The sequence below is a fragment of the Chroicocephalus ridibundus genome, chromosome 6 (genome assembly GCF_963924245.1).
Source record: "Chroicocephalus ridibundus chromosome 6, bChrRid1.1, whole genome shotgun sequence".
Lineage (NCBI taxonomy): Eukaryota > Metazoa > Chordata > Aves > Charadriiformes > Laridae > Chroicocephalus > Chroicocephalus ridibundus.
In genome coordinates this window covers 31,800,377-31,812,592 of record NC_086289.1, presented here as the reverse complement: position 1 = coordinate 31,812,592, position 12,216 = coordinate 31,800,377, and the positions used below count along the sequence as shown (strand labels likewise).

Genomic DNA, 12,216 nt, shown 5'->3' with positions numbered 1-12,216 from the left:
TAGCTCAGAAGCGTTCTGCACTGGTTTTCATCCTAATCCATTCTCTTGATTTGGAATGGAGGAAGGGGGGAATTTAAACGACACCCTTATGAAGCTTTGGCAGCCTACTCCAAAGAGTCTTTTCATTTATTTATTTATTGATTTATTTTTAAAAATACAGCTTCTTCTCTGTGTACCTTATTAATAAGCTCCCCAATCATGCCATTCCAGGAGCTGTTTTGTAGCTGCTGTCCATATTTGCCATCAGGAGCTTGATATATCTCATATTTGAAGCCCAGATTCTTGGCAAGTGCATCCAAAACATCAATGGAAAATCCTTTATATCGCTTTGGTTGCCCAAGTATGTTCTCCGCCACCATCACAAAAGGTTCTTCCTGAGAACAAAACAATATCTTAACTGATACTTGAAACAAGTTTTTTAGTTTGCTTCTCTTATCAAAAATATGTTTCCTGAGTTAATTCTGGACAACCTGGCGTGGATTTTGAGACACTTATAACCTTCTGAAGCAAAAACTGTAGGCCATGCAGGATACTATGAGGCATCCCAGGCAGACACCAGGGCTTTAGCACCTGAGTCCTGTCCATGGCCTTGGGTTTTCCACAGTTCTTGAGAAGAGGCAGAGAATCCAGAGGACAATTCAACCCCCTCTAGCACCTCCCTGGTGCCCACAGGATGAACTGCTCTCTGAAGTACCTGTCTCTTATCACTGGCTATATAGAGGGCACAGACACCTACCTTAGTGTCCTAACTAGCTGTCTAGAGTACAGATATTAAATTAAGCACATGAGTCCTAGATAGGAACATTACTACTGTCCATCTATCTCAGAGCATATCAGATTTAGAAAGCCATCTTTTACAGACAGTGATTAATCTTTTATTCAGGAGACATATTGAAACAAGAGCTAAAAATGCTGCATTTTGTGAATATTTAATATTTTGAAGATTCAAACAATAACCTTCATGGGTACTGGTTCCTGCAGTATTTTGTATTAATGTACATTTTGGGACCATGGAAATGCAGCATTTTGTAGTATGTTTTCTGTCAGGCATGGGTGTCCTGCTCTCCCATAGGGGATTGCCAGGGCTGTTGGTGGCAGAGCCACCACGGTTGGGTGCCTTTTGCAACCTGGTACCTTCCATTCTTGTGGAAGGGATCTGCTCACCTCCCACGTAAGCTACAGCCAAACCTCACCTGTCACCAGTTAGAGGAAAGAAAACTGGGGGCTGGAAAGAGTGCCTGAATAATCTTACGTGATACTTCCTATTTGTACCGTGATTCAGAAAAAGAGAAATAAAAATCACAAAAAGCAGCACATTCTGCAAGCTGCAAACTACAGTATTTTAGGCAGGAATGCATTCAAGCCCTAATTTGCCCCTAATTTAGCACTTAGCTGACAGGAGCTCTGCTATCACTCCGGATACTAACAGACAGTAGTCCCAAAAGCATAGTGATTTTTTGGAAAGACTACGCCTTTCTAAAAGATATAGTTTATCTCAACAGGAATTTATGAGCTTGATGGAGGAAACACTTGATTGTATTTTACAGCCTGCAGTGCACAAGAGCCAAGATTAGATTATCATAATTGGTCCATCTGATCTTAAAATCCATGAAACGCTGGAAACTGCATAGCCGAGTTAGAGTACTGTATCTGGAATGCACCCCTGTGCACTCAGGCCCTGTGCCAGTTCCATGCCCAGTAGGAATTATAATGCAGAAAAATAGCATAAGCAAGCAAACAAACAAATGCTCTGTATCTCTGACAGTGCGCAACTTCACATAAAATAATCAAAGGCCACCATCTATCTTCCTTGCTTACGTAACCGATCATCCAAAAATACAGAACTGAAAATGATAGGGAAAAACACTGAGGGAAGTGCCCAAAATACTTGGTCAGATCCTTTTTATTTTCAGCATTTGTTTCCTGAACTCAAATAAGATCATACCAAGACAGTCACCACTTTGAGTGTCAGTCCTTGTAAGTCATTGCCCAGACGTCGTTCTTGTAGACTGCCGTTCAGTCCTTTCTCAGAGTCCCACGTTGCCAACTAGAACAGAAAGTACAGTGAATCTGAAGGACTGTTAGGCAGAAATCTTTTAGTATTTACATAAACATTTAACAGTAGCTTGACCAAATCCAAAACTGATACAAAGAGGGTAAGAGAAGTGTGTTTTTTAATGCAGAATCAGAATTAGTGAGATTCTGGACAGAGATAAAAAGTACCTTGCCTGAATGCATTTTCATTGATGCCTGTAACATAACTGCTCTATTATCTGTAGTATTTGTCACATTATTTCACTTAGATCACTCCGATAGGACATTTTTTTCCAGTAAGTTTATATTGCTTGACAGTTTTCAAGCTTACCTGTGGTCTCGCTATACCACATTTCCCTCTCTGCTCAGATCCCTTCCTACTTTTCAAATCATTCCCTACTGCTAATCAGAGAACAACCTTTCCTCCTGCTGCACAACGTTCTCTCTCGCTGATGGTCATATATTCTTGACACAGACACTCAGACTTTCTTCAGATCCTATCTTAAGTCCTATTTTCTCTCTTCTTGCCCTACTTCTACCTCATCAGTAAAACAATGACAGCCTCTCAAGTTCCCAGGCTCTTGATGATCAAATATGTCATAACCTCTACCAGTACCACATGCATCTGGATGTACCCAGATACATATTTCAGGATACCTCCATGGAACGTTACATCTAAATATTTTATTTTTCAATTAAATACATAGCTTTAAAAATCAATTTTACTGCATTTTCTGAAGAGAAATGCAGTAAAATTCAATACAATAGGTTCAATAGAAAAGTCAATCTTAAGTGACTTTTGGATTATTCAAACTGAATATGCTCTTCAGCAGTAGCAGTCAGACACTCCATTTGCCTTCAAACACAATCCATGGTGTCGTTTTGTTCAGAAGAGTCATAAATAGTATCAAGTCGAAAGTGTTTCCTTCTTTTTTTTTCAGCTCTACTCTTAAACACCAATACTATGCTCACATATGTGGAAGCAGTGTTGTTAGCTGAAGGCACGCCCCACAGAAATTAAACATAGTCCAAGACCTGCGAAATGTGGCTTCTTCCTGCCAGAAGCTAAATTTCATGTAACAAGTCAAAACCTTCTTGGAAAGAACTTATTTCACTGAAAACGCCTATGGCTAGATGTCCTACACGATTTATTTTTATGACTTATCCTAAAGCCTCAAAAATCAAACCAACAAATAAAATGTGATGGGAGAGATCTGTATAGTTTTATTTTTGTTTTGCTGTACTAAACTGATAAACAGGGAACTAGAAAAGAACAGGAAATTCAGTGAATATTCAGACACCATAACTATCATACAAGCATAAATGATGAAAATTATTCTATAGTCATTAAATCTTCAAAGTTAAGACACAGGAGAGAAAAGAATTAGGCTACACCTCCTTTATCCAGATGACTTGGAGGATGGAGGGGAATGACTGAATAATATTCAGCTTTCTAATGTCACTCCTGAAAGCTAAAGTATCTCAAATTGAAAATCCTCCCCCTGTGATTCCAGTTTGGAGTGACAAATGACCTTCTGCACATAAAAGTGTCTGCAGCAATACAGGTAGATACCTATAGCCACCGTATCTTTTAAATTTGAATTTAGATGCTTGCTCTGAAATATGTCCAGATGCTTCTTAGCTTTTGCTTTCGCCACACCAAATCGACCAATTTGTCAGATGATACAAATCAATATGGTTCAACAGACTTCAAGGACCTGTATAGGTGGGTGTGGTATATATTGTGTCTCAAATCCGTAAAGAATGTTTACTCTCTAAGCCTTCTTCAGTTGTCCTATGCAGTAAGTATATAATAAAGATACATGGAAAGTTTTGGCCAAAATGGCTTGCACAATCTACAGATGATGATTAAATATTTATTAAAATATGGGAAATGCAATACATTCATTTATTACTTCGCCACTGGTACACTCACATTTCAACTCCTTCTCCCACTCCTTTTCCCTTCAAAAACTCCATCTGGTTTCATATCAAGGCCTTAAGACTTTTTGAATACCCTACGTTTCGTATTCAGTGTTAACACTAAGAATTCCTAAAAGAAGTTGGAGACATGTCAGTGCAAAACCATAAATTTATTCCTTTTATTCAAAAGGAGAGAGACAAAAATTCGCATTTTACGCAGTAATGGTAGGTGCGAGGAAGAGCATATTTTATTTCAGCACAGAACTCTATAGTGTTCTCTATGGAGGTACAAACTTTTCAGTCTCTAAAAAGCAAACTATGCAGATAAATTTAATAAACAGAACATGAGGAAAACTTTTTCTAGAAGGGACTTTTTCCTGTGCATCCTTGTGCTTCAGAACATTTCATCTGTTGAGAAGTGTGCCAATTTTAACTTCCACTTCTTGCAGACAGAATTTTGTTTATAGGGCCGATGTATTTACAGATACGTCTACCAATTTGTGACAGCTGACCTGTCAAGATCAGTGCCCGAGAAACTAATTTCCAGCACTGTTAAACACAATGAGTACTGCTGTTATTTGATAAGGCCGTTAGAGTTTCATTCTTTGTAGAAATATGTACCGTGTTCCTACCAGAAGTCTGAAGCCAAAGGTTATAGCACAACCATCGGCTGATAGGAGATAAAGGGCTTTTAGATCTGATTATGACAAACACCTTCTAGCAGAACCAGCACTTGTAGGACGTGTTTTAAAAAATCAATCGTCTCTGGAACATATATTTAATGGCAGTCTGGGTGGGGTTTTTTGATTTCCAAGTTACTGGGTTATGGCAGTTCAAGTTTTGAAAACAGCTACTTTAATAAGGCTTTTCAACTTAAACCTTCTTCCTATCTTCTCTTTCTGAAATAGCCATATCGCTGGGAATCCTATAGTTCTAGCCATACATCAGAAACTCAATCATCCAATAAAGACAAACCAGAGGAAACAACTGTGAAATTCAGAAAAAAAGGAAATTTGTTGGAAAATTCTGACTCAAGACACGATTCTGACCTTCATCAATATTTACTGCACTTTCAGCCAGAACTGCAAGAAAAAACTGGGAGAGAGAAAGTCACAATTTTAACATTGTTTTCAACATCAACAAGCAACGTATAGCTTCAAACACACATACTCAACACAAAAGCAAAACAACTACATGGCTAGGCAACCTGGGAATGCCAAATGATAATGGATGTCATCCAAAGTATGACACATGAACCTGCTGTTCAGGATTTTGACCTGAAAGGTACTGATATCTGTCAGGACCTCCAAAGAACATTTGATGCCACTTTAACTTTGGGGCTCCTGAGTTCCCATCGATAAATTAGAAGCCAAATTTACAAAGGAGTTTCATGACTTTGTTAATGATGCTGATGCTGGCTGCCTGACACTTACTTGAGCGATTAGTTTCCCAGAGGAAATGTCATGGTAAACTCATACCAGAGAACATCAGAAACAACTCTGCAGAAGTGTGAAGACCCTCATCAGCACAATGAGGCAGACAATCCTTCTTTTCAAATAAATCACGGCTGCATGCATTCAACCCCGATTTGCAAGATTTACTACCTCTTGCCACTTTCCTTTAGGAGATAAAATTGATGAAAAACTCAGTTATTTGTCACACATCTGTTTGTCTGCGAGGTCTGGATGTTCACGCTGCTCTACTACCCAATAATTACCTATTCTTTGAACCAGGAACTTCAATTTAGTTTTCCTAACTTTGCTGTGAACACTCACACCACTGGACTACAGCAAGTGTCTGTCTCCAGCCCAAACAAATGGAGACAAAAATTATCCCAACCTGCTAGTAAATACAGTTGAAAACTGACATTAGCATAAAAAGTGAATATTTAATGTTTATATCACAACAGTGAATAAGATCATCTACATTATTATAGTTTATGATGCAGTAGCTCCTGTCCAAATAATGCATGTCACTGCTGCCTAACACCATTTAAAGTATGACACCATCCTAAACATGATCTACTTTTCAGGGAAAATGTGATTCCCGTAAGAAATAAAACAAGATAATTTTCAGCAGATGTAGAGTAATGTTTGAAAGGGCTACAATCCATCCAGAGCACGCATCTTCTATCTTACCAAAAGCCTGTAAATTCTTGTCTGGTGACTCCTTTGGAGCTAAGGTTACACCATCCAAAGAAATAAAATTTGGGAACCCCTGCATTGAAACCTGAAGAACTTCTAACAGACAAGAAGTGAAAGAGGGAGGGTGAAGCAGGCAGTTCTCATGCCGTGAGACAGGGACACCTATATCAACCCAGAGCGCGTGTTCTGTAAATATGAAAGCTGTTCTGTGCACTGAGTTAAATAAATTAATCTGTGCCACTCACAATCTGATAATGCTTTTAGATTAAAGTTGAACTGAAATGGATTTCACTTGGATGACAACCTGTTTCTCAAACTTGAAGTCAACATAGTGCATATCAAATATGATGTCCTTGTACCACGTACGCATATATTGCGTGTTGGAGCTTCTGACTCCCTTTGCCAGGCCTGCAATATGGCTAAAAAAATCACTGTGACATTTGACACTATCCAAGCAGATTTTAAGCAAACACGATAATCAAAAAACCCTCAAATAAACAAAATGTAAACAAGAAAATTAATGCTTACAAGAAACAAATATAAAATAATGCAGTGGCCCATTAAATAAATGGAGCAAATTGGACAACACTGCTGTGTTGCAGTTCTAAGGAACAAAAGGAATTCCATTTAAATAGTACATAAAGCAAACGTTTACATTTAAGCCTAGGATTCTTTTTTTTAAATGCAATTATGTCAGTAATCTAGGGAATTTGCTGTCATTCAATATAATTCACAGCAAGGTATTAGTAGGACTCACACATTGGATTATGTGTCATTCTCAAGGAACTGACAGGATTCCCTGCAACATCATTTCCCTTTTTGTGACTGGAGTTGCCTTGAACGTACCAAAATCTTTTCATTTGAAATACGGGATCATAATAAAGAAAAATTAAAAACAAACAAACAAAGAAAAATTTGGACCATGCATTAGTATAATCCATAGTTACATAAAACAGGATTAGGAAAATATAAAAGTATCAATTCTCATACTTGCAAGCAAATCCAAACACTAATACAATTTATTTCTACAATAGCTACATGATTATCAGGAATATTTTAACATTTCTACTCTGAACCATAAGCTTATTAAGGATAAGATACTAGACAAGATCACCAGCTAAACTCATTTAAGGTATATTATGTGATCCAGCATAACTCGACCTTGTTTGCAGTGAAATACCTGCGTCCAGATGCTTATTCTATTCCAATATGCGGCACTTGTTTGTATTAAAGATGTAGCTTGCTCCTGAACATCCACAGTGGGTTTGGACTACCTTTGCACCCATAGCCACAGTGCTACCAAGAACTCCAAAATATATTAAAACTATGAAACAGAGGATTGTGAACCGAGTCTTAAGTAGTAGAGAAACTCTCAGTCTTTTGGGTCAAAATTTAATCACATCTTGTTCAATGCTCAAAATGCTCCATTTGCCATTACAGGGCCACACAAGGATTGCATCTGCACGGTAAAAGTTCAGAGAAGGGCACAGAGATCGCAGAAAGCTGTTCTCTCCCATTCCCAATGCTTCAGCAAACAGCATCATCCATCTCCTGGGACACTAAGCCCTTTTAAAGGCAATGACTAGGCCAATATAAATATAAGACCAAGAACTAGGGAAGGGCTGCCTCCTCTGGGGCTACCCTGCCACTGTTGTCTGTCCAACAGGACCCTGGGTTTTCTGTGCAGGACAGTGAAGCACATTGATGTGACTGTTGCTGCTTTAACGGGCCTTTAAGAATGTGAGATCTTCAGGGAGAAGAACGCAGCTTATTCTAATTTTAGCGTTTTGCAAATTTATGGTGCTATATAAATGATAATAAAACATCTCTGGAGAATCACAGGAAGATGAGCATTAGGCTGCAAGGCCTTAGAATGAACAAGCCATTCTGGACAAACTTGACTGCTTTTTCAACAGTACTGCAGAATTAATAGGTAACTGAAATATGATGACAATATACTCATACCTGACTTTTAGTTCTGTTTCATACACGGTCTTGTGAAACCTCACCTAGGACAATTTGAATTCATTTCCTGAATAAGGGCAACATCAGATGATTTACAGGCTAACTTCTAAGCAACAACGAAGAATGATGTATCAAGATAAGGAGGGAAGTTCTGATGTAGCTTAGAGCAAGTCAATGTTAAGATCTTATTTACTTAATAGCTTTTTTTAATGATTTGGAACAGGAAATAGCAAATTACTGAAATTAAAATGTCTAAGATGCAAAGATATCTCAAAACCGGGAAGCGCTGCAAATACTTCAGACTAGAACAGTGAGAAAAATTAATGGGAGAGGGAAGAACCCAGACATGAAATAATAATATGCATCTTGCATAACTAGAAATAAACACTTATGAAAAGGAAAAATAAGAAATAGAGACGCTTCAATTGAAGAAACAAACATGGAAATTAATGTTAAAAAATTGTGCAGGGTAAAAGTGAGTTGCAAGTGGGTGATGAGCTCGTAATACAGTATGTCTGCAAAAGTACCAGTGTGATTTTGGACTCCACAGGTCTTGTGGCATAGGCTGCACAGAGAGCAGTCACAACACGGCTGAGAAGAATATACAGTCTTAATAACACGTTTAGCATCTGACAGAACAAGATTTAGGCATGCTGGAAAAAAATCCAGGGAGAACAGAACAACTACTGGGGTGGAGGAGTCAGTTTGTACGAGAAGAGTGAAAGACATAACCATATATATATCTAATGTAATGATGACTAGGAAATGGGAAAATTAGAAACAAAACTAGATATAAGACAACAGAACCACTGCTGCTGACTTCTAATAATCTACAGAGACCCTTACACATGAAATACAATCCTTTTCCTAGAAACATTTATTCATTCTAAATGCAGACTGTGAAATGAGAAACAGATAAAAGGGCAGAGCTTTTCTGAGTATTTCTAAACAAAACAATTTTTCACAGGAAAGGTGTGGCACATCCAGCATATGAGGAAATAAAAGAAAAGCCTGACAACCCGGTGGTTCCTGAATTCAGCAGAGATATCAGGTTTGAGATGGTGTTTCACACAATGCTGGATCCCAGTCAAAGGTGACTGGGATGCTTTTCTCATTATGTGGAACAACTTCATTCAAGTCCCCAAGTCCCCCAGTTTAGCCTGTGATCTCATCAATTTACTACATTTCAGGTGAGTGGTTTAATCACCATCTTTAAGGCTACTATGGGGGCACATTATAATTCTCAAAAGTATTTGTTTAGTCTTTATGATGAATGGCATAATTCCTGAAGACTTGAAAACCTCAAATATTTTAATTTCCAACAGAAAAATCCATTCCCCACTGCTGAAATGAAGCCATTCCTAGAACTCAGCCAGGAAGAAACTCTGTAGAAAGTGCACAGGAGCAATTTAAGGTCCCAGCCTACAACCACTTAAAATTGTGCTTTAACTTAGCAAACGTACATAATGCCATTAAATCCCGAGAGTTACACTTATACAAAGTTAATTGAGCATAGACCTAGAATAGAAAATAAAGAAAGTTCAAGAACACTGAAGGGGGGATTTGAGTAGGAAAGAGCAATTGACCTGAACTGACATATCTAAGGAAACAGATATACACCACTGCACTTCTGAAAAGCACAGAGAGATAAACGGCAAATGTCTAGGATTAAGATGCCACATGAAGACTGCCCTTGAAATAGCATACTGCCCTTCAAACCATGCAAGGGAGCTGGCTCACAATTAAGAGAGAAGAGTGGCATTAACTGAGTTACTATCACATGGATAGTCCTGTGAAATTCTTATTTAAGATTTAAGAAAACACAAATCTCCAATTGTGCAAACAAAACATACTTCGACAAGGAGCTGCATAGTAACAAGCAGAAAACTTACACAAATTAGAACGAACATCAAAATAATTCAAAGGGCTCAAACCCAATGAAAAATGATAAAAATTTCATTAAAACAAAATGCAAATTAGTATCAGAAACATGTTTTGGCCACGTAAGATCAATTACAGTATTAAACCACTATCATCCAGAGAGTAATTAGAGTCTAGAATACAGAGTCTCTCTCTCTGTATCATTTACAATAATTTCTACAAAATAGATAGGGAAAACCTACAGGGGAAAAACTATAACACCTAACCCAGAACTATGGGGGCAGTTTAGGAGGACAGCCGATTACAAACAGAGGTTCTGGTAGAGGAATTTCAGCATTAATATCCTTCATTCTCTAGAAAGCTGTGTATTTATTCAGCTCTTGCTCTACAAATCCTGCTGTTCATTACAATCAACAATTTTGACCTTACCTAGCATAACTCGGCAGTATCTTGCTCCACTATCTTTATGGTTCTTCATTGCAGAGAATATAAAATATTTTGATGTGAGAGAAAGTGGTCTCCTTTATGGTTTTAATTAGCCAAAGATCAGCTGAAATAAATGTAATGGCCATATTATTAAAAGCCAACTATTTTACATATAGTAGAGCTCTGCCGCATAAAGGAAGATTAGACACATTATGCCTTATACTACTAATATTAAGGAAGCTAAGATATTCTTGTACATGCATTTGTGTATACAGAACCTTTCTGCAGTACTATGACTGAGGAATTTCATGCAGAATTGAAGCAGTAATTTTCTGTAACCCTGCAGCTTTTATTGACACGGTATAAGACTTCTCATACCCCTTGGGAATGGATCAGCACCGTATACTTTATATTTTATATTGCATATACATCACATTTAATATTATGTTGAAAGACATAAATTATGAATATTATCTTTTTGCTGAAATAAGATATTGCTCCATTAATTGGCAGAATGAGACCATATTTTGCCAGCAAGTCAATGAAGGAGCAATGATAGCCAATTCAGGATTACTTCTCTTTCCATATTATGATAGCTGGTGAGCACCTCTGATCTCCTATGCAAGACAGAGAAACACCTCTGTTCTACTGTGCCAAGCCTCAGCAAAGCATGTACGGGGCAGCAAATCTGCACGAAGCAGAAAAAACAGCTGACAGGACATGACAAGATAAATGTAACCTGTTAATATTCATTATATAAAAGTATAAATAGGCCATCTTCAGCTCTGGTAGAATAAATCGCTTCAATTAATACTAGTCTTTGAAGCAGCAGTGACTGCAACATGCTGATGTTATTAGTGGAGGATGCTGCAGCAACACCGGCACTGGAAAAGATGTAGTATTAAATGAAGCGATCATAAGAGCGATGAAAACAATATTAACAAGAATATTATCCTCTGATGGCTTCTCTATAAAGTGCAGGCAAGTATTACCCTGTCCCCAAATTTTTGCATTTCATTTCCCTAACATAAAATCAAAATGCGGCAAAAACGGTGTTGAGAAGAAATTGGAGCTATTTTCTCCTAGGATCTCACAGCAGGTGTCAAGCAGGCAGCTGACCTCTACCCCTGTCCATGTGCAGTTTTGCCACTTTTCAAGGCTTTAAGATACGAACAAGACGCTACAACATAGCAACGCTGTTGTTGAATCAGATGGCAGTGTTGCTATAGCAAAAGAAGTATGTGCAGCATCACAACTCCTGTAAGGGTTGAAAAAACTAATTGTGAGTACCTAAGATACTGCTGAATCAAGTACTTCCCAGAGGCATTGTAAATTACCCATTGATAGGAATGAGCAGGCCTCTAAGCATAAAATTAAAACTGACAAGTATTCATAAAAGTTACCCCAATCCAAATATAAAGTCTGCAACAGATGTGACCAGCTGAAAAACCCTAGAGCATGAGCTCCTTGCCACTGAGTTACCTGTTTGGAAGACAAACAAGCCCCTCATCTTCTGCAGTTTTAAAAACAAACAAAATTGCTGCCCAGTGAGAGATGGTGGGTGCTGGACTCCAAGGATACTCTGAACGCTGCTGTTAAGTACTGAAAGTCATGTAGTTCAAGAGTAGCTGCTTGTGGGCAAAACTGAACCAATTCCCCCTGCCATTACTCATTATGTGTGGGTAAAATGGAAACGAATCCACTTCACACAGAGAACAGATTCTTTTCAAAGCTTACAAATGCTTTTTGGTGGGAAATGACTAGCTTTTGAGAGTAGAACTACCTGTAGTTACCTAATGCAATAGTGAACTCAACAGACTATTCTGTAGACAAAAAAAAATAT

The 12,216-nt window shown here is 38.0% G+C and overlaps 1 protein-coding gene across 5 annotated transcripts in view; it reads right to left on the bottom strand.

The window, feature by feature from the left end:
* GRID1 (glutamate ionotropic receptor delta type subunit 1) overlaps window positions 1-12,216 on the bottom strand; it is a 549,421-nt gene that overhangs the window by 53,025 nt on the left and 484,180 nt on the right. For all 5 annotated transcript variants that reach the window (XM_063337940.1, XM_063337939.1, XM_063337936.1 and 2 more), the window contains exons 9-10: window positions 1,946-2,047; window positions 177-374 (exon numbers count right to left, since the gene is read on the bottom strand). In XM_063337940.1, coding sequence (XP_063194010.1) covers window positions 177-374; window positions 1,946-2,047 — 300 coding nt within the window. The remainder of the gene's footprint in view (window positions 1-176; window positions 375-1,945; window positions 2,048-12,216) is intronic.